Source organism: Octodon degus, unplaced genomic scaffold, assembly GCF_000260255.1.
Source record: "Octodon degus isolate 3935 unplaced genomic scaffold, OctDeg1.0 scaffold00091, whole genome shotgun sequence".
In the NCBI taxonomy this organism is placed as follows: domain Eukaryota; kingdom Metazoa; phylum Chordata; class Mammalia; order Rodentia; family Octodontidae; genus Octodon; species Octodon degus.
The window spans coordinates 8953855-8975648 of NW_004524667.1; the positions used below are offsets into that span (position 1 = coordinate 8953855).

General features: G+C 38.5%; 1 protein-coding gene across 2 annotated transcripts in view; it reads left to right on the forward strand.

Annotated features, from left to right (window-relative positions):
* Kcnb2 (potassium voltage-gated channel subfamily B member 2) overlaps positions 1–21794 on the forward strand; it is a 534338-nt gene that overhangs the window by 30456 nt on the left and 482088 nt on the right. For both annotated transcript variants that reach the window (XM_023722397.1, XM_004637544.2), the window contains exon 2: positions 4127–4798. In XM_023722397.1, the coding sequence (XP_023578165.1) occupies positions 4220–4798 (579 nt within the window). In that variant the 5' untranslated portion in view covers positions 4127–4219. The remainder of the gene's footprint in view (positions 1–4126; positions 4799–21794) is intronic.

A 21794-nucleotide genomic window follows, 5' to 3' on the forward strand; every position in this document is an offset into this window, starting at 1 on the left:
GGTTGCACCAGTCTACATTCCCACCAGCAGTGGAGAAGGGTTCCTTTTTCCCCACATCCTCTCCAACATTTGTTGTTGGCTCATTTCGTTATGATAGCCATTCTTTCTGGGGTGGATTCCTTGTTATTTGTAAGATATCTTTCTTTGCATGATTGCTAACAGCAAGCCTGTCTTCTATATCTGAGATCCTGTCCTCACATTGACTTAATCTCCTGCAAATACGTTTGTTTGTTTGTTTGTTTGTTTGTTTGTTTTATTTTCGGAACCGGGGATTGAACTCAGGCCCTTGAACTTGACAGGCAAGTGTTTATTCCACTGAGCTACCTTCCTGGCCCCCTTCTGCAAATACTTTTAATGCAGATTTTATTCTTCTGGATATCTTGTTTGAATCTGCTTATGGATTCCATTTATTTCCTGTGCTAAACATTTATTGCCTCTATAATTTTTTTAAGACCCTCTGCTTTTTTGTCTGCATCTGCTCTACAGTTACTAAGAATGGTTTTCATTGTGGACACCATCTCTAGCAATATTTGAGAAGTTATTTCTGATTTTACTTTTTCTAGTTCCTCATTTAGTTGCTTTGTTGTTATGATTTCAGAGAGGCTGGGCAGGTGACTTTAAGATTGTCCCATTCACTGCACCTTGACTTTGCCTTTGGTGAACTGGTTTTCTGGGATTGTATCTTATTTAAATGTCTTCTCATTTTATTTTCTTTTTTTTTTTCATTTTAATTCATGGGGTGTTATTTGTAAATTGCCTATGGTGGGTTGTTTTATTGCTAGGAATTATAACCATTAGGAAGTGAGTGTTTCTATGAGTTACCTTCCAGGTGTAGCTGATTTTTAGAATTTGAGTGTTGCAAGATCCTACCTCTTCAATTTGTTGGGGATGAGATGTTGTTGACTGTTAGGCCCAGTCCTTGGTTCTTTGCCACTATGCTACAATATTTCCTGTGACCCTTAGTCAATCTCAGTCTTGGAATACCCGAAAGAACAGCTGCTTAGAAAAATTATGTCATTTTTGGCTATAGTAGTACCATTGAGAACAATAGCTAACACAGCCTAGAAAATGACAGACTGGAATAACCATTATTTTCCACCATTAACCATATGAACTAGACTTTTTGTTATATAACAAAATCTAAAATGAGCCAGAAAATTGTATATACAATGTACAGATTCTTAATATGTCAATTTTGCCCTGAGGAATTATAATTTAAAAGGGGTTAGGAGAGCATAGAGAAATGGAAGAAGAGGAAGAGGTTAGAAGTAAGGCTGGAGGACAAAGGAGAATTGTGTTAAATTGGGAAATTGGTGCAGAAGACTGGAGGGAAAGAGAAGGAAGAGATGAAAAGAACAGAACAGCCTCACCATAACGAGGCCAGGGACCACATGTATATTCATATAAAAACAAGATCAAACAATGAAGGAGACAAATATAAAAAAAATCAAAGACAAAAAATCCTACATCAACAACAACAAAAAAATGAGGGAGGGAGGGAGGGAGAGAGAGAGAGAGAGAGAGAGAGAGAGAATATACAAGCCCATTTCCAGGTTTATCTCTGCTGTCACTGGTAGACAGCATGTGGAAGCAGAGTCTCTCTTTATTTGCTATCAGTAGTTAGAAACCAACTTTACATAGAAATATGAAGATTCTTATTCTGTTCTGATCTATCTCCCTGTATAGAGCACTTTGAATAAACTCTCTCATTTAAGTATTTAAAAGCTAATTATGGTAGTGTTTTCTCCATTTTGTAGATTAGGAAATCGAGCTCAGAAAGTTTAAATTACTTACCCAATCATTATATCTCCTCTTCATTTTTATAAAAATAGGCAATTGTGTTATCTATGAGGAAAGTATACATGTATGGGACTAGAATATTTCTGTATCTATGTAGTTGAAAAGCTCCCAATTCAAATATACTTACTGGCCATTTTAAAAATACTTCTTATATAGTCCATCTATATTTTTTCAGAAACTTAAAATATTCACTTGAGAGGATACTTGCCCTCCAGATGGAGAAATAAATTTAACTTTCAGGATAGAGAAACCAGAGGCATACAGAAATTGGTGTGCATTTTTAAAAGACTGCTATTATAAGTTTTTAAATCTAAAAGTTCTTTCCTTTGGTATAAGCCATTGATTTATGAAACATGGTGTTTTACATTAAAGGTAGTGTTTTGAATGAATTGTTTAAAGCTCATAATTTTCTGCCAAAGCATTTAAGGGGAAAATAACTATGAAGATTCTAGCTGCTGCAGATCAGAATAATAGATCAATAGGTAAGTACTTAGGGCTGGGAAGATACCTCAGTGGACTAAGCACCTGCTTAGGCAAGCACAGGGACTGGGGTTCAATCCCTGGCACCACATGCCTCATTTATCCCACCCCTGGGAACCCTGAGCAGACAACTGAGTCTAGGCATAGTGGTGCGCACCTGTAGTCCCAGTGCTGGGGAGGCTGAAAATGGGATCACTCCAAGTCTGAGTTATACAGTGAGACCCTGTTAAAAAAAAAACAAAACTAAAAATAAGTGAGTACTAGAGCAATAATGTTACCACACAGGAAAAGATTTGGAAGTAAAGGAAGACAAAGACACATATACATTGTGATATACATTGTATACATATGACATATAAACAGATGCTCTTTAGGCATATTATTCCGAAAACTCCATTTATGAATTTTCTAGCCATATATATTTAAATAATTGGTTTGATATTTAACATCAAGTAAACAAATAAAATAGATATGCATTGTACTCATTTATATGGGTATAATGGAATAGAGAAGGTGCTCTTGATCCTCAAGTGCTTCCAGCATGCTGTGGGAAGAATGTCATTGCAGTGGTGCAGTGACATGAAAGGGACATTTACAGAGATTTTTATGCTTACAGAGGGGACGTATCATGGAAGACTGTCGGAAGGGTGAGGTGTGACCTAAATCTTGAAGAGAAAGTAGAAATTGTGGAAGAATAGGAAAGGAATGGGAGGAGTGGAAGTCCTTCCAGGACACAGCATCAACAAGCCAAACCCTTGAAATGGTGATGTGCGCAGTATGGGATAGGTGGTGCGCAGAAGCCTCCCTTTAGTCATGAATGTGTTACGCTTCCTATGGTGTTACTCATGGTCAAACAAGGTCCCAAAGTATTAAATAGAATGTTCCAGAAATTCATGAGTTAAATAAATTTTATTAGACTATGTTATTACAAGTAACTGTGCTAATGTATTGTGTTACATAGGAAAGAATATAATGTATACAGGGTTCAAAACTTTCTTCACTTTCAGGTCTCAATGAATCCCTTATTGATGTCCGGTGCATACTAAAGGGGATAAAGGGGGATTACTGTAGAATGAGGGAGAGACGAGAGGTGAGACTAGAGAGGCAAACTAGAAAGGCAGCTCTAAAATAGTTAACTAGAGTTTGTAGTGCTGCTGAGATTTTATACTTCTAAGACCAGTGAGTCTTTGCAGGGTTTAAAGCACATGAATGGGAAGGTCAAATTTGTATCTTAGCAGATCATTTTAGTACCTGTGGAGAGATTAGTTTTTAGATGGCCAAAATCAGAGTTGGGTACCTAGTTAAGAGGCTGCTGTAGAGATGTAGGTAAGAGGGTTTAAGCCAGTGCTTTGGATAGGAGCTAGTTAATTTTGGTGGAGGACTTATGATTTGTTTAGGAGATATCATTGATGAAACTATGCTTATTTGGATGTTGGTGGATGAATCAGATTTTCTCTGACAGTGAGTTTGGGTGATGGCATGTGGTGGGAAAAGCTATAAATCTGAGGTCTAGAATGAACAGGAACTAACCCAGCAGGTTGGAGAGGTCAGTAAAACTGTTTACCAGTACATGTGTCACAGACTGCGACTTGAGAAAACCGTGTCAGGTGACTTCTTTGAGAACTGTCAACTTGCAGATCCATACAGCTCAGCACACAGCTTCTGCTGTGTAATAGTATGTTGTGTTGTGTCCCACCCCCATATTCTATAGAAAAGGTTTGTATCTCCAACAGATCAGCAGTCATTAGTATCATACCTCCTAGTTTTAACTGCAGAATGATCCTAGAGAATAGGAAGCACTCTAGGAAAAAATTCAAATAACCAAATGATGGTTATTTTCTTCCAGGGCTCGGGAGACATGCCTGCCTCAGAGATAGACAGCTGCAGCTGACCTCGTTTCTTTTAAGGATCCTGGCTCTACAACTTCATCCAGTTCAAAATGGCAGAAAAGGCTCCCCCGGGCTTAAATAGGAAGACTTCAAGGTCAACACTTTCTCTCCCTCCTGAACCTGTGGACATTATTAGAAGCAAAACGTGCTCACGGAGAGTGAAGATCAACGTGGGGGGCCTCAACCACGAAGTGCTGTGGAGAACACTGGACAGGCTGCCCAGGACACGCCTGGGAAAGCTTAGGGACTGCAACACACACGAGAGCCTCCTGGAGGTGTGCGATGACTACAATCTCAATGAGAACGAGTATTTCTTTGATCGACATCCTGGAGCCTTCACGTCCATTTTAAATTTCTACCGGACAGGGAAGCTGCACATGATGGAAGAAATGTGCGCACTCTCTTTTGGCCAGGAGCTTGATTACTGGGGCATCGATGAGATCTACTTAGAGTCCTGCTGCCAAGCCAGGTACCATCAGAAGAAGGAACAGATGAACGAAGAACTGAGGCGAGAGGCAGAGACCATGCGTGAGCGAGAGGGAGAAGAATTTGATAATACATGCTGCCCAGAGAAACGGAAGAAACTTTGGGACTTGCTGGAGAAACCCAACTCATCAGTGGCTGCAAAGGTATGGAAATTATGGTATTGGTAAAAGGTGGTGCTGACATTCCCAAGGATATGGCTTTCTTCATTGTTTTCCTAAAACAGAACCAGGTGTGGCTGCATGGATGGTGGAAAATTCTTTCCAGCAACTATTTTGATCTAATGTAGCCTGTCTTCCTATGTGATGCCATACAGTAGTACTATGTTTGTAAATTTAATTGTCTATAGGAACAGGTCTGTGCTGCTGAGTACGGAAGAGAGTTCTGGTGCCCAATGATGTTGGTGACCAGTGTTGGTCTGGAGGATGAGGAGAAAGCCCTAGCTCATACCCATCAGGCACAGGGTCTTACAGAAGAGCTGGACATGGGCACTGTCTTGCATAAAGGGTAAATGCTGCCAGTAGGAGAGCAGGTGCTCTCTGGCATGGCTTCATAGAAGTTCAGGGAAAGAGAGGAAAGTGTGCCTCCCTCCAGCAGCTCAGAGGGTTGGGAGACCAGCCACATAGAAGACAGTTGTCTTTTTCAGCTGTGTAATGAGTAAGTCAATGTCCAGGATGCATTTTTTTTATCTCTCCTTGTGAGGTAGACTTTAACAATTATGTGTCTGACTGTTGAAGCCTGTTTTTTTTTTTTTGTTTTTTTTTTTTTTTTTTTTTTTTTTTTGGGTGTGTGTGTGTGTGTGTGTGTGTGTGTGTGTGAAGCATTGCCATATCCCAGAGTTCATACAATACTCTCTTGAAATAAAATTAAATTTATATTTTTCCACTGTGCCTGTATATATCTAAGTCTCAGGCTAATTGTTTGGTCGCAAATTTCAATATTCAATTCAACTGCATGACCTTGTTTGTCTAATTTTATCTAAAGCATTGAGGGTTAGTGCAAAAATGATCTTCTGTCTATATATTTAATGCTGTAGTGCAGTATAAATGGTAATTTAAAAAGTCATCTTTAGCTGCAGGAGCCTTGTATTGATGTTTTTGAATAATGCAGAAAATTGTATCTGGAATGGAGAATAGAATAATGTGGCATCATATAAATACTTTTGATTACTTAAGGTTTTTTTAAATATCTTCTCACTAAGGCCAGGGAGATGGCTCAGTGGAATAAGCGCTTCCCTGGCAAGCGCAATGCCTTGAGGTCATTCCCTGTTTCAAAAAAAAAAAAAAAAAAAAAAAAAATCTTCTCACTTTTAACAATAATGGTTATATAAATATTATAGACCACCTGAACCTTTTATCTATAAATTATGATTCTACATGATAATCCTGAACATAGATTATCATAACATGCAGATGCTCATAAAACTGTTTCTTGCATTGTTTGATATGTCTGGTTTTATTTCTGTTTGACTCCTAAAAGGATTTTACTTTTTGGCTAGGGCATGTATTTAAGTGAAATGAAATGTGAATAATTAAGAAATATGTATTTTTGTGCCATTGAAGATTTAAACTAGGCTGTCTCATAGTTATAAATCTATTTTTGGTTTATATTTGTTTTATTGGTAAGACAAATAGGTTGCAACATGTGTGACAGGGAAAGATTATTGCTTTTCCCCATGTCAAGTGTTGACTTATATATTTGAGTTACTGCTAAAAATATGGAGTGCATTTTGAAAGTGAATGAGATAGACTAGATTTAAGTGAGTATTGTGGGTGTTAAAGTAACTTCTTTAAGATTTGAGGCAACTGAAGAATAAATCGCTGTTCTATCAGAAGTGCCAGAAGGATTTAGCCAGTGATATAAAAATAAGCAGAAAATTCAAATAAAATTGGAAATTTAATGTGACTTGTTTGCTCCTAAGAACATTATTGATACATACTTCAAGTCAAATACTGCCATAGAAAACCTTTTCAAATGTATATGAATTTTTTGCTGAGGAATTTTTGATAAGATTGGAATAGGGTCAATAAGCTGATTTTCCAGGAAGAGTAGACTATTTAATCTCTACATTTTAGAAGCAGCATCCATCCCTTGATCTTTAAGAATGTGACGTTGATAATGACCTATTCCAGTATGCCATTATATAACCCTGTGCATCAGACAGATTGTTTAAACTTGCTTTAAATTATGTATTGTATATAGATATGATCTCTGCCTACAACAGCACGTAAGGACACTGGTTTTGGAAGTTTCTATGTAGTTATAAATAGTAAATTTGTCTCGCCATTGTTAATGAAGCTAAGTGAATTTTTGTTACCTTAGCTTGTAGATGCTTTACTAAATTTTCAGAGTATTGGTGTTTGATAATTTATTTAATTTTTGTGGTACTGGGGATTGAACGGTGTTTGTTTATTTAAATGTCTATACTATCCTCTGTTTGAGTAGGCAATAGTATAGAAATTATCTTCCTCTGATTATATGGTGAAACTTTTGCTCATTTGTCTGAGGCTTGGAGCCTTTTAACTGCTCTGTCTAATATCTTATATAAATCCTACCTTTTCCTTCATGCTTCTCAAATCAGATAGCTTGTTACTTTTCTGGAGTAAATCTTGGTGAAGAGAGTGCTCACCCAGATATGTGGTAATATAGTACTTTTATAATTTAAAAGGGGGGGGGGGCTTACAGGTTACCTCAATTGTTTAAGCACCTACTTGGGCAAAGCCAATCAGGAGCAGGGGACTGTGGTTTGATTCCCAGCTCCACATGTCTGACCAGACCCACCCTTAAGGCAGCCTGAGCCAAAAAATAATAATAATGATAATAATTATTATTATATATATATTTAAAAGGAGTAGATTTATTACTTCATTGCTGCTGCAATAGGATGGTACTGTAGCCCTTAATGTGTACTTTACATTACGAATATATCAGGTTCCCACGTATGCATGGAGCTCTTGTGTAGGAATGTGTGGAGTCTCTGTGTTCTGCCTTACTGGCTTAGGAGGTGATGTTTCTTTGGAAGAAGATGCCAGTTTACCTTTTCAAAGACTGCTTATTCAGTTGAGTTCTTCCATTGACAGCATATTCTACGTGTGCTACACAGTGTACACATGAAAGCAGACACTGAGGAAGATACTCTTCTCCCCAAAACTTTAAAAATATTCTGTTGTTATAAATAGAGACGTCATAGCACTGAACACACTTTTTTTTCTCTTTTGGTTTTTCTATATTTTCTAATATACCTATAATATTTCTGTAATAAAGAAAGCATAAAAGTTGTAAGATTATTTGTCAATTTCCTACCACAGAAAGAATACTCTATCATATATTTCATAAGTTAGGAATCTACCTACTGGTACAGCAAATACTCAGTAACTAATTAAGTGATAATTGCTCAGCAGATGTCATGTGTATCCACTATAATTACTGCACAAAATTATTGCAAGGCCTGTTGACTTGTCATACTGTTTCCAGGTATGACCCTGACAACAACAATTCAGTTGAAGAGAACTGGCTCTCTGGTGTCATGAAAAAGAGCCACTTTAATTGAATTTTCTGGTGCATTAATAACTGAAAAAAAAATAAACGCAAAACAAGACTTAAGAACATGGCATATCTGAAATGTCTATATTTGACAAATTAGTACTTTCGTACATACACAGAAGACTATGAAATATAATTGTACTTTCCACAAACTCTGACAGGATTGATGTAAATTATTTCTTAGTTATCAAGGATATGGATGATCTAGTAATGGGATACAGGTTCACATCTGAAAGATAGATTCTGTCTTCTTTCAGCCCCATGAGTGTACATGGTGCTTATGTATGCTCATGTCGACAATTTAAACTTGAGTCTGTTGGAAATGTATGACCCTGCAACATGGGGCCAGGTTTTGCTGGAACAACACTCTGGATTACCTACAGGAGGGATTGCCCACGCTGGTGTCTCTCACAGGAGTGTGCAAGGCCAAGGGATGGGCTTAACTGGCTGCTGTTTCCTGGGAAGTGACTTGGAATTAGACTTGATCCTGCATCTCTTCCATGCCAGGGTAACTTAGTCATTCTCTGGATCAGAAACCAATTTTCTCTCTTTCTTGGCCTCTTCCCAAAAGAATTACAGTAGCCATTCCCTGTAAATATTGCATGGAGTGACTTCAGCCTGAGAGGTGTTTAAAAGCCTTGAAGGGAAGTGGGTCCAGTAGCACGTGGTAACCCCATGCTTTGGATGAACAGAGAGTCAGCAGGTAACACAGCTCACCTGAGACCTGAAAGACGAGGCTCACCAGGGCCAGACAGGTCCTCACTGTGGACATCTGAAGGTCAGGGACTAAGGAAGTCAGCCAGGTCCTTGGCATGGCTATGACTTAACCTGGCAGCTTAGATGGACAGGGTGCAAAGATGCTTTCTGATGGCAGGGTGATCTTGTGGGCTGGGGTGAGGGACACACCAGGAGGCTTGACCATGAGCAGCCCTTGTTCAATAAGAACAACAGAAGGCAAAATCTGCAGAAGCATGCTTCTCTTCTACAGAAACAGACAGCAAGAGCCATGTAGCACCCTTACTGGGGCAGGACATGGAGCCACATGGGACACTGTGTTGTTTCTGTTGTGAGTTATAACTAGATGTCTTCCCAAAGCCTTGTGATTGTAGGTGGCACTTTGGGGAGGTGATTGTATCGGTGGATTAGCCCACTGATGAGTTTATAGCTAAGATTGATATTGAAAGGTGAAGGCTGAAAGGAGAAGCCAAGTTCTGGGGGCAGGGGAGCTGGAAGGGTGCATCTCCCTGCTGTTATCTACCATGCTGTGAGCTGTTTCCTGTCTGCTGTGACTCCTTGCCTTGGAGCCGGATGACTGCGGACTGACACCTCTGTAAAATGGGTGGCAAAGTAAACCTTTCCTTTTTAGAGCTGCGGGTATCCGTGTCACGAGATGCCCTTGGGTGTTGTGTCTCAGTGTTAAATGAGCAACTAAAGCAGACTCCTCCTTCTCTATTTCCTCGTTATTTCTCAGCTACCACTTCTTACATTTCCCCATATTCCTCTACCGTCTTCTCTTTCTCTTTTTCTGTCTTCTCTTCCCATTCCTATCTCCTTCCTCTCTTGCTCTTCTCCTTTTTCTCCTCTTTTTCCTTTCTGACTTGCGTCTTCAGAAAACATCTCCATTTTCTTGAGTGACTCCACCTCCTCCTCTCCCCATACCCACATCCTTTTCTTTCTCCTCTCCCCTCTTCTCCTGCTTCTTCTGTATCTATCTCTATGTTACGTCCTCAGGGAGTGATTCTCAATAAACTGAGGGAAAGAGGCGAATGGTTGACTGGATGAATATTCCTTAGTTTATTTTCATTACTAAATCCTAAAGAGAAAAATTAATTTAAATTTAAAATTCTCAAGGCCCAGCAAACTAAAGCACCTGCTTAGGCAAGTGCAGGGGCCACAGTTCGGTCCCTGGCACCACATGCCTCGCCAGCCCTGCCTCCGGAGTGCACTGAGATGCCTACCAAGTCTGGGAGTTGGGGCATGCACCTGAAATCCCAGCACTGGGAAGGCTGAAAACAGGATCACTACGAGTTCAAGCTGTGTGTAGTGAGACCCTGCACAAAGTAAATAAATAAATAAATAAGAAAGAAGAGGAGGTAAATACTAAATAATAAGTGGAATAAGATATTGTCAGGCTGAGTAGAGGTAAGAAGGGCACTCATGGTTGAGATACTGAGGTCTTTCATTCTTCTCACTAAAACCAAAAATGGTGTAGAGGTAAGAACGTGCCTGTGCGCCTCTGCCTCATTCTTGCCCACGTCCACATGACTATCCTGCTCGGGAAGAGACCAGCAGACCTCTGTAATCCCTGGGTCTGCAGGCAGCTCTGGTGGCAGAGGTAGAATCTCAGCCCTGGAGAGCCAGCACCAAAGTCACAGCTTCCCAAGCTGGGTTGTCCCACTGCCAATCGCTCCTCCATGCGCACACCATCCTCCTGTTAGAATCTGAGCCTTTGAAGCCATGGAAATATTACAGAAAAATAAATAAAAATGAATTAAGATGACCAAGGAGGAGGAATGCATAACATTTTCATTCTCTTTGTAGTATATGAATCAATCATTTTAATGCTTTGAATAAAAAAGATATCAGAGCAGGTTTATACATGATCTTTTAGTTCAAGAACAGCACCCCTTGTTATGCTTATAAATGTATACACAGTCATACATACAGCTCTGGCTCTGTCACATTCTCTGTTTAGCTTTCTTAAACTAAAAAAATGCTAGCCATGAGAACTATAAATGAACCAAAAAGGGGAAAACTCACTACATTGAGATGTCTGTATCGGGTGGGTCTGTAATTCTTCTCTAGGTTGGTAGTCGGCTACTTGTCATGTCAATCTTAATGCTTCAGTTAATTGGATTGTACCACGCTCTCTCCTTTCCTCTCCTTCCTCTCTTTATTCAAGATATACTGATTAAGCTGTCTGTGCTGTTCTGGTAACAGTGCAGGAGTTCAGGGTGCTAACAGGAGTTAGAATTCCAGAGAACTTGGCTAGTCTGTGGAAGTTGCAACTGGAGATTTTTTCCTTTCCTTTTTAAAAATACATCATCCATGCAGATGGAGAGGGCAAAAGCATGGAAGAAATGAGGCATAAAAGAAAGAAACAGAGAAGTTGCAAAGCAAGAGAAAACCAGTGTTGGCTTTCACGTGGTTTTATATCTCTGGAAAAAAAATCACTGTTTTCTATTAGTATTAAGGGAAAAATTAAATTTATTTCAAATTTGATTTTAAATCTCACTAAGTAGTTATCATTTTCAAAGCAAAGAAAAAATTGAGGGTCTTTTTCTACATTACTTAATGTTATTACAAACCAAGTTCATAGCAGTGTGTAAATATTCTGGTTTTGACTGTACACTGCTTTGGCTAATAAGGATTTGATTTCTGTATTTTAAATGACAGACTTTGTGATGTAGATAATCTGCAATTTTAGGTAAGCAAAAGAATTGTGAAAGATTGGTCACAGTATTTAATACCCAGTCCTTCAGTAGAGTCTAGAAGGGTTTGAATGTTTTGAGTAACTGTTCTTACTTTAGCCTTATTTCCAACTGTAAAAGGAGGAAGAAAAACAAATACATTGTAAATATTAAGGGTTTATAAGAAAATCCCAATGGTGCACATACCTTGACCTCAGATAGCTTCTCCATGTTGTTTATTTTATCCTTTTCACTGGAATGTTGCTCTGCAAAGTTCCTCTAATGCTTGAATGAAATGGCTTTGATTCTTGTAGGATGTGATTAGTCATTGTCTGATCTATACCTATTTATATTGTTACCATGTGGCATCCCCCAACATGTTAGAATCTAGGTCACCCTTTACAAGGACTAATATATCAATATATAATGATGCACCAATGTTCACACTTTTAAATAGCACCATGATGTGGGGTAGGTATAGCAGCTGGTTACACTGAAACTCAAAAGGGAAGATGCTGTTTTGAATGTCTTTGGTATTTCCCCTTTGATTAGTCACTTTTACATCTTACAGAAATATTTGACATACAGCAGGAAGTGAAGTATCTTCCCTGAGAACCTGCTAATATGATTAGTATTGAATTAGTTTTGATTCAGTGTTACATATTATATATATATATAAAGCTGAATATCTTATCAGATATTAAAGATTGCATGAATTGAATCATCAAAAATAAACAGTTTGGACATCTTATTTATTTTTAATTCTTCTGTCTTTCTACCTTGTTGCACGAGACAGTGTTTTAGAAATACAAGAGCTAAGTGATCGAATAAAATAACAACAACAAAAAATCCAAAGCAAAAAATAGAACTAGCTGAAATATATTTAAATTGCCATAGTAACACCAGGGAATGCTTCATTTTCTATAAAATGTTTTAAATGATTTCAATTAAAAATTATAGCCTTACAATTTTTAAATGGAGTTTGAAATTCAGAAACATTATTTGTTTTTATGATTAGGAAAACTTACCTCTGAGACCATAGTGAACATTGTTATTGACTCAAAAATAAAACAGACCCTGTCTGTGTACCCATTTGAATTGACTGTTCTAATAAAGCTATTTTTAAAATAATTAACAAAGTTGATTCTAAAAGGATTATTTGAATAAAAAATCCTATTGCAGTCAAAACAGAGCTACATGGAGAAAACAACTGTTAAAATATAATTCATAAAGTAACCATAAATTAAAAAAATAAAGTTTTGTTTGGGGCCTTGATTTAGCAATGGTGATTTTATCATATTTGAAAATCTCAGAGTTCTACAACATGCAAAGACCTGCAGTATGCTGAGGTATGATTCTGAATTATGTACAATGTGAACATGGTCTGTAGAGGCTAATGACTTTGATAATGAGTAAACTTAGCTGGCAACCCAACATTATCAGCTTAACTGAATTTATTTTTCGCCTCATTGTTGCATATACTGTCATTAAATGTTACTATATTTAATAGAGGAGATTATATATAATAGTAGAGTTTTATAAAGTTGTCAAGGCATGCCTCACTTAAACCATCCTAGCTAAGTATATTAAAAGGTCAGAGGAGCTCTTAGAGGAATATTGAGCCTCAAAATTATTTTGCTCACTAGTAGCCTACATTCAAGCCTCACTTACATCTGCATTGAGACAGAGAAGAATAAAAACATTTCCAAGCTGTGAGAGCAAATATATTCTACATAGCATGTGTGAACTGGGGGTACAGCACCCTTTTTATATCTATCAGCAACATCCAGCCCCTTTCCTTTCTTCTTTCCCTCTTAGACTATCATGGATGTTCACTTTATAACTCATAAGCAGAACTTTGAGGAACTTACAGAGACTGAGACTCCTCTTTGATTGCTACTCTACCTATGTTAGTCAAATGTCCATCACTGTGGCAAAATACCTGGTGTACATGATTTGAAAGGAGGAAAGGTTGATTTTGTTTCACATTTGCAGAGATAGGAAGTCCATAGATCGCTGGTCCCATTATTATGGCCAAAGCATCATGGCAGAGAGTACATGGTAAACATGGCTACTCACCTCACAGAACCTCAAATTTGAGGGTCTGCGCTGTGGGCACCTTCCTTCTGCTTTTGTTCCTTCTGGGCCTGCTGCCTGCTGGACAGTGTCACACTCACAACTGCTTTAAATTAATTTACCAGGGGCCGGGGAGATGGCTCAGTGGAATAAGTGCTTCCCTGGCAAGCACAAGGGCCTGAGTTCAATCCCCAGTTCCGCAAAAAAAAAATAAAATAAAATAAAATTAATTAATTTCCTAGGTATTTTTTAATATAATTAATCTGACAACCATCACACCAGCCTGAATCTTAACCCAGAGGTAACCAATTTAGAACAAAGATGCTAAACATGGACCAACAGGGAACATGGAAATGTAGTACATGGCACAGAGATAAGTAATGAAAAAGTAGGAAAAGGTAATGTTTCCTTTTCTCTCTGAAGTTTTTCCCAGAGGCATTAAAGACTAGCACCAGAACTCTATGATACTTAGCGCTTATATATGTATTATTTATTTGTGGTTGTGTCTATATCTAGCTACTTCAGAAAGTAAATGAATTTTTTCACCCTTTAATCATCACTTTAATATCTTTTTTAGTGTATTTGGTACAGGGTACCACTTTAATATCTTTAGAGTCTTAAGTAAAAGAACTCCTTTATGAAGGACTTATGTGCTAAGAAATTTATTTGAACTCAGGTACTGAAAGTAGAAAGATCCAACCAATGTTTGTATTCAAGGGTTCGTGTCTCAGGCAAGGAAGCCAGGTGGCAGCAGCCCTCACTAAATGGTTTATGAACTAAATGCATGTGTTGGTGTGCATCCCATGCTGCTCTCCAGCTGGAACATGTTGTATTGTGAAGAGCTCACCTGCAGAAAGACGTCGTGAACTTCCCTATGCATTAGGTAATTTGGCATAAATGTGACTTAGTCATTCAAGCAAGAAGGCCCATTCAGAATATAAATTCTTCTGATAATTTGATCAGGCATGAAAATCTATGCGAAGTGCTCTAATGGCCCAAGAATAGAAGGAAGATGTATTTTTGTCATTCTATCAGGATTTTGTTTCAGGACACTAGAGGACATTGCCACTCTGGCTGTCATATTCTAACTTTGCTTTCATTGAGTCACTCCTGACTCAACCACAAGTGTTGAATGCCACTTTAAATAGATGCCTCAAGTCTACCCCACAGCACTGCCAAGGACAGCAAGCGATCCCCGCATAGCTCTGGATGGGCTTGCTTGTACCCAGCGCCCTTTGCTACAGTGAACCTCAGGATATTTGCACAGGAGGGGAAGAATTCATTGCCTTCAAGTCATTGTTTCAGCTCTAATCAATATAAAACCTAGAGTACTATTTTGAATATAAAACTACAGTTGCCTTACTGGCATTGTCTGTGTTCTCAACTAAGTAGAAACTTCAAATACAGGTTCTGTTTAACATTCAAATTTTAGTTTATATCTTAGAGTTACATTGCCCTCTGGTAACTTTTCATATGGGATTATCTAACTAGCTCATTGGTGTCAAAGCATGTACTTTCAACTAAGACTTGGATGAATTGAAAAATAAATCAGTGCCACTATCTATCATGTACAGCAGTAGATTTGTACCATGATAAGTTAGTTGTTTTCCATTCATGCAATGGAAAGCCTTGTTTTGGAAGCTACAGAGCCCCTGCGAAGAAAAATGCCTGAGGTGAGCAATGTGTTCCATTTCAGTGCAGTTAGTTTAGAAGCAGAAAAACATTGGTAGGCAGACTTGTTCTTTTAAAAGGTGACAATGTGTGATACTGGACATGGAATGAAGTAGATGTGCAATGAAACAAAATAGAAAGTAGTAGACTAGAATCTAGGCTAGCATAAATTTGCTATTTCATATTTGCAACTAAAAGAGCTAGCACATTATATTACATTTCTTAAGTGAATTCTGCAGATGTGAAAATTATGTATATATAAATGGAATAATTTCATTATGAGTAATATTAAAATTCAAAGCAAAATATCCATTGTTAGCATTGGTCTTTATTTTTTTGACCTATAGTTCATAAGCTGCTATAAATATTTTAAATCACATAGAATGTTTACAGGTTTTAACACACAAACACATATGCACACCCATGTGAACACACATACACACACCAAAGTTTTATGTACAGATCAGCATGAGATAGTACAGAGTAGCAAATTTTCATGAGGCATAATTTAACAATGTACCAAGTACATCTGTGCTTTAAAAAGGAAATATTCTATTACAATGAAAGTGTTGTTTGGGATTCTGAGTTGACCTGTCTTTGTTGAGTTATTCAGAAGATGCCAAAGCCTTGATAAAGTTTTCCCTCTGATGCACATTGATGCATATAGAAAACTGAATGAGCCGGGAGATGAGATGACAAGTCTCTGCTCTTAATCAAATGTTTAGACCTCCTGGTGATGGGTGGGCTCTTGGTGTTCTCTCGGCGCAGAAGAGGTTGCTGAAGGCACTGTACTGATTACTTAGAAAATATTTAAATGTCTTTCTTATTACAGTTCAGCCCAAGAAAGAAAATGTCTTTATTACTTCCTTTGAGCTTTTATTTTCTCTCTACCTGGGATGACACAGCTCATCAATAGCTCTTCTCTACTTTCCTGCTTCTCGACTCTTTCACGTAGGTCAACCATTCTGGAGAAACTGGAAGAGAACACTCTGGGTCTGCCCGCTCCACATACAGCAGCACCTGCTGAGCCCTGCAGGGTCCGGGGACTGTTCTAATTATACTTTATAGGGAAACTACTCTTTCTCCATTTAATTTCTTCCACTCCAGTTAGATGTCACATTTCTGTTTAGCCCATTCCTGAATAGTTTTTGAGAAGACATATCCAAGAAATTGAATACAGTGAAGATTTTAAATTAAACAAGTTAAACCCTCAAATCTGTATTTCATTCTGCCCTTCACTAAACAGACATGAGTTTTTCTTATCCTAAAGCCTCCAGGGCTTTGAAGTGGTCTCCTTGAGTCTATGAAAGCAGCACCTAATTAGGCCTCTTCTTTTCCCTTTGAAAAGCAGATCCCTTACCCACCCTGTGCTTTCCCTCCATCCTCAAATCTGGCTATACAAATTAAACTGGATTTGCTTTCTACCGCTTTGTAGCTGCTGTTCTCCCTTGAGTCTTCTGTTGTGAGTAGAAGTTTAAGTCTGGGGGCGAGACTGTGTATTTCGTATATGAAAAGCAACAGATGCTTTTCCCAAAGGCCCAGTGAGCTTCTGTGAGGTATGCGTACACCTTTCTGCCTCCCAACACCTTCCTGCTTCCCTTCGTAGCAGTCCCACAGCACTTACTCTGTCTTCTTACTCTGAGAATCGTTTCTGTCTCACAACCTGGGGGAAGTGAATCTGGTTCCCTGCAGCCCAAGGTGATGAAGCGAAGATCATGTTCTTTTGTTCCCCCAATACTCAGTATTATCTTTAGGAAAGAGCAGGGAGGTAGAATTTATATAAAGCACCCACAGTGTGCCATACCTGGAGACTGGGGATTTTTCATGTTCACTCTTCATAGCAGAGCAGACAAATGTTTTCTGCAAAAGGTCAAAATAGGTGCCAGGGAGATAGCTCAGTGGAATTAAGTGCTTGTCTGGCAAGCTCAAGGTCCTGAGTTCAATCCCTAGCACCACACAGAGCAAAAAAATGTCAAAATAGTTGACATTTGCAGCTCTGTGGTTACGAGATCTCTGTTGTGAATGCCCAGTTGTGCCACTGAAGCAACCATGGGCGCTCTATACGCACATGGGTAGAGTGGGTGCCAACAGAACTTGACAAGCTGACTACATTTTACCCTGGGCCTATGTGTCAGCACTATGAGGAGACATCATGCATCCCATTATAGAGGTTAGAGATGTGGTACTCAGAAAAAAATTCATGTCTAGTATCTCACACTCCATGGCATATCAACATTCATGTTCATCGCTTCCCCAAAGCCTGGCTTCCCTACGGTGCTTCTTCCTGTCTAGTTATATTTTTCATCCCTTTCTCACGACTGTCCAGCATCTCTTTCACTCCTTGAGAGTCACTGAAGACAGTGGGTCATGACTTAAAACTATCTTGCCACTGTGCCCCTTGCTGTGCTGCAGAACAACCTTCAGTCAGTCACAGACCTGCCCTTGGTGCTCCACAGGGATGGAACTGCTGGACCTCCTGGACTCTGATCACTACCACCGCTGAGGCTTCTGTGTCCTGCTAAATCTATACTTTGTCCTTTTATCGGTCCTGTTCATTTTTAGTTGGAACCGCTAGAGACAGTGCTGTGGTCTGGACATTGATCTCATACTAAACTATCATAACAAGTCATTAACTGGACATTCATATGCCAGCCTTCAATTAGAACCCCTTCTTCATTTAGTCAGAATTATTTATTTATTTATTTATTTATTTATTCATTTATTTGGTACAATAAATGAGTCTCGCTATGCAGCTCAGACTCCTAGTGATTCTCCTACCTCAGCCTTCCCAGTTCTGGGATTACAGGCATTGCCACCAGCCTCTGAGATTCTGGGACCCGCAAGTCATGGGTCTTTGCACTTGCCAGGATGGCACTTAGACCGCTAAGCTATCTCTCAAGCCCCAGAATTACCTCTTTAAAGCACATCTCTGATCAATTCTAAGGGATCTACTCCTAACCAAAAACTCCATTTCTTGTAGTCCAGCTGAAACTTGTCATGATCCTGAAGATCTCTGCCACTTTCTTGTCCAGCAGCATGCCTTACTGCTCTTCAAATGCAGTGCTCCAGCTGTCACATGACACCAAGCCCTCCTGAATGCAGAGCTCTGGTCTAACAGAGATTCAAGCACGCTAAAGGCAGAGCTCCTGCATGGCTACCACTGCCCAAGGAGAACAATGATTTTCTGCTTTGTGCAAGAGTGGTGGTACAGAAGCGACAGCATTTTCACACCTCTGTAGCCACCACTGCTTCCTGAGTCTTGGGCACTCTGCCACTTCTTTGGCCTTGCCTACATCTCAGCTCATCATTTCTATGATGTCCACCTGTCTCTCTCCCTCATTCTTGTTTTCCCCTAATTCTCAATTCTCACAACCCAGAGATTCTTTGTTCTGTGTCTCTCTTTTGCTAGGCTGTGGGATGGTTGTCTTCATTTCCTGACACTGCTGTAACTTCTGACAGAGAAGAAATACTCACTTCTCACCACAATGGCACTCAAGAGCAAAAATAACAATGCGACTACATGTTTCACAATATTTCTATTTCCTCTGTGACAGCAAAACAACAGACAGGGGTTGAATGCCTTATCCTAATGACTAGGCGTGTGTATTGCAGTATTTGTTTCTGACAATTTAAGCAGGCTGGAACTGTATCAGTTTTAAATGTTTTTAAAATAAGCAGAATGTCACAGATGTTTGACAGTTTTCACATTGTATAAATTCTCTGTCTAGAATAGCAATATAGGCTGCAGTGTTTGCACAGAGTTCTAATTTTGCCTGTGACAAGCATTCCCAGAAGCTACAGTTCTGATAACAAAATGAACAACTCCTGCAAGGTCAGGTGTCAGAGAGCATCCTCTCAACAGCACCTGAGTCCATTCTTTGCAGAAACACTTGGGCATACATAGTAGCCCAGAAGTGGAAATCAGACAATTCTGTTTGTCCCAAAATTCTTACTATTGGTATGCCACTTAGTCATCAGTATTTTTAACTATTATGATATTTAGGGTAATGCTTATGGGGCTTTCTAATTTATAGAAAAAAATCTTAGTGTAATTAAAAAGTCTCAGTCACAGAGGAAGTGATTTTAATTAGTTCAATTTAATAATTCATAACATTATTATTTGAAAACTTACTTTGTATATAAGAAATATTTAAGCCTAAGTATCTTCTTTTTTAATAAATTAATTTTTATTAATTGTATTGAAAAACAAATAGCAATGAGACAGTTTCGAAACTGATTATACAACAGTTTCAATAATTAATACATTGCATATTGCTGTCTTCATAGTGGTTATTTATAGTACAAGATGCAGACATGATATCCTGTCCAAACATTATTAGTACAAACCTTTCTTTTCATTGAATTCAGAGAAAGTAGCTGTATCTCTCTCCTAACTATTTTGTATATACAGATACAAAATGGTCCTTCATTTGTATCCCCTTTTTTTGTTTAGTTTTGTCAGAGATGGGTATTCCATTGCCATTTAGATATTGTAGGTGCGGGAATTCAACAAAATAATCCAATATAGTCCAGTAGTCCATTACAGTAGTGGGTTATCCATAGGAATGGCAATGTCAGAAGTTGTTGACTTGAGCATTTTACAATTCAGCATATTAATATGGATTTACTTTTTATACCTCATTTTTATACTTTTCTGTGGGATGGTTAAGACCAAGATAAAGCGAGACCTACATAACAAGTAATGTAACTTTTCTCTCTGGCAAGGTCAGTCAAATCCCCTTGGAATTTACCCTTAAACCCTGTACTGCAGTTTGTAGATCCTTCGTCAGTGTCAGCCATGTGGATGAGTCACGGCCGTTGCTTGACCAATTTGCCCTCTGTGAAAGCCTGAGAGAATGTTTTCTGTCCATGTGACTGTCCTTAGGCACGCTCTCCATCATTGATCACTTTCCTCTGGGGCCCTATAATCTCCTTGATCAGAAAATTTGTGAAACAACTGAGTTCGAGGATGTTATGGTACAGGTTCTCCTATGTCCTGAGTCCTCACTGACCTTGAAAGACTAGGGTCAAAATGTTGGCTGTTCTTGCAGTCCTTCTTTTTCTCTAATTTTTGGTCTGCAAATGTAAGTAGTTAACCCTCCAGAAGAGAAGTTTAATGACATTATTACCCTATAAAATAGGCAGTAGGGCCTAACCTCACTATCTGTCTGAATATCACACATCTTAGACATAACGTAGAACAGGTGTTTTTATCAAGTTTTGATATGTTAAACTTTAAATCCCTACAGAATGTGACCAAAAAAAGTATTTATGAAATAGGAATAAACAATTACATATTTTTACACAGAAATTTAGAAATCTAACCATATACAGCATTGTACCAGGTGAGTCTTACGACATTTTTTTCCTTGTCTCTTGTTTTCATTTATTTCCCTTTTTTTTGCCATAATTTATTACCCTTTTTTTAAACAAACATTTACTTGAGAGACAGGCAGTAATTGATATGACATGACAGGCAGTATGTATTTAGATGACCAGATGACAGACATTCCAAGCATGACCCTAGTACTACACATTGCTATCTTCAGTGCAGTTGCTTAGTTCACAGGTATCAGCACATACAGTTACTTAGGGTGAGAATCCTACCATTTAACTGCTAGTTTCAAGAACCTGCTGAAGATTCTCAGGATCATGCCTTAACCATCTTGTGCATAGAAATGTATGGTTTTGCCCTTCTCATGTTTCCTAGCTTTTCTCCTTGCCCTCTCTTCATTGCTTAATGCTTAAGTTCTTGCTTTCCTTTTAATTGTATTATAACTTTCTATTTTATTTCTTCTTTTGAGTTCTTACACTAGGGATACAATATTTACACATATGGATCTGGTTTATTTCACTTATGAGTATATCTTCAAGTGGCATCCACTTAAATATAAAGACTGTGAGTTTATCATTCTTTATAGCTGAGTAAGTAATACTCCATTGTATAAAATACCACATCTTTTTCATCCATTATTCAGGTGACAAGCATCTTTTGTTGCCAAGATTTGGCTATCACAAATTGTGCTGCTATAATCATAGATGCACATATATCACTATGATATGATGTTTTCAACTCCTCTGGGAAAATTCCCAGTAGGGAAATAGCTGACTTGAATGGGATTTTCAGTCCTAGTTTTTTAAAGAGTCTCCACACAGATTTCCATAATGGTTGCACCAGTCCACATTCCCACCAGCAATAAAGAAGGGTTCCTTTTTCACCACAGCCTCTCGAACATTTGTTGTTAGTTGATTTGTTTATGATGGCCATTCTTTCTGGGGTGAGATAATATCTCAGTGCTGTTGTAATTTGTATTTCACAGATGGCTAGTGGAGTGGAGCATTTTTCATATATTTATCTGTTTCTATAATTTCGTCCTCTGAGAAGTGTGTGTTCATCTTGGATGCCGATTTTGTGATTGGGTCTTTAAATTTTGAGGCCCTA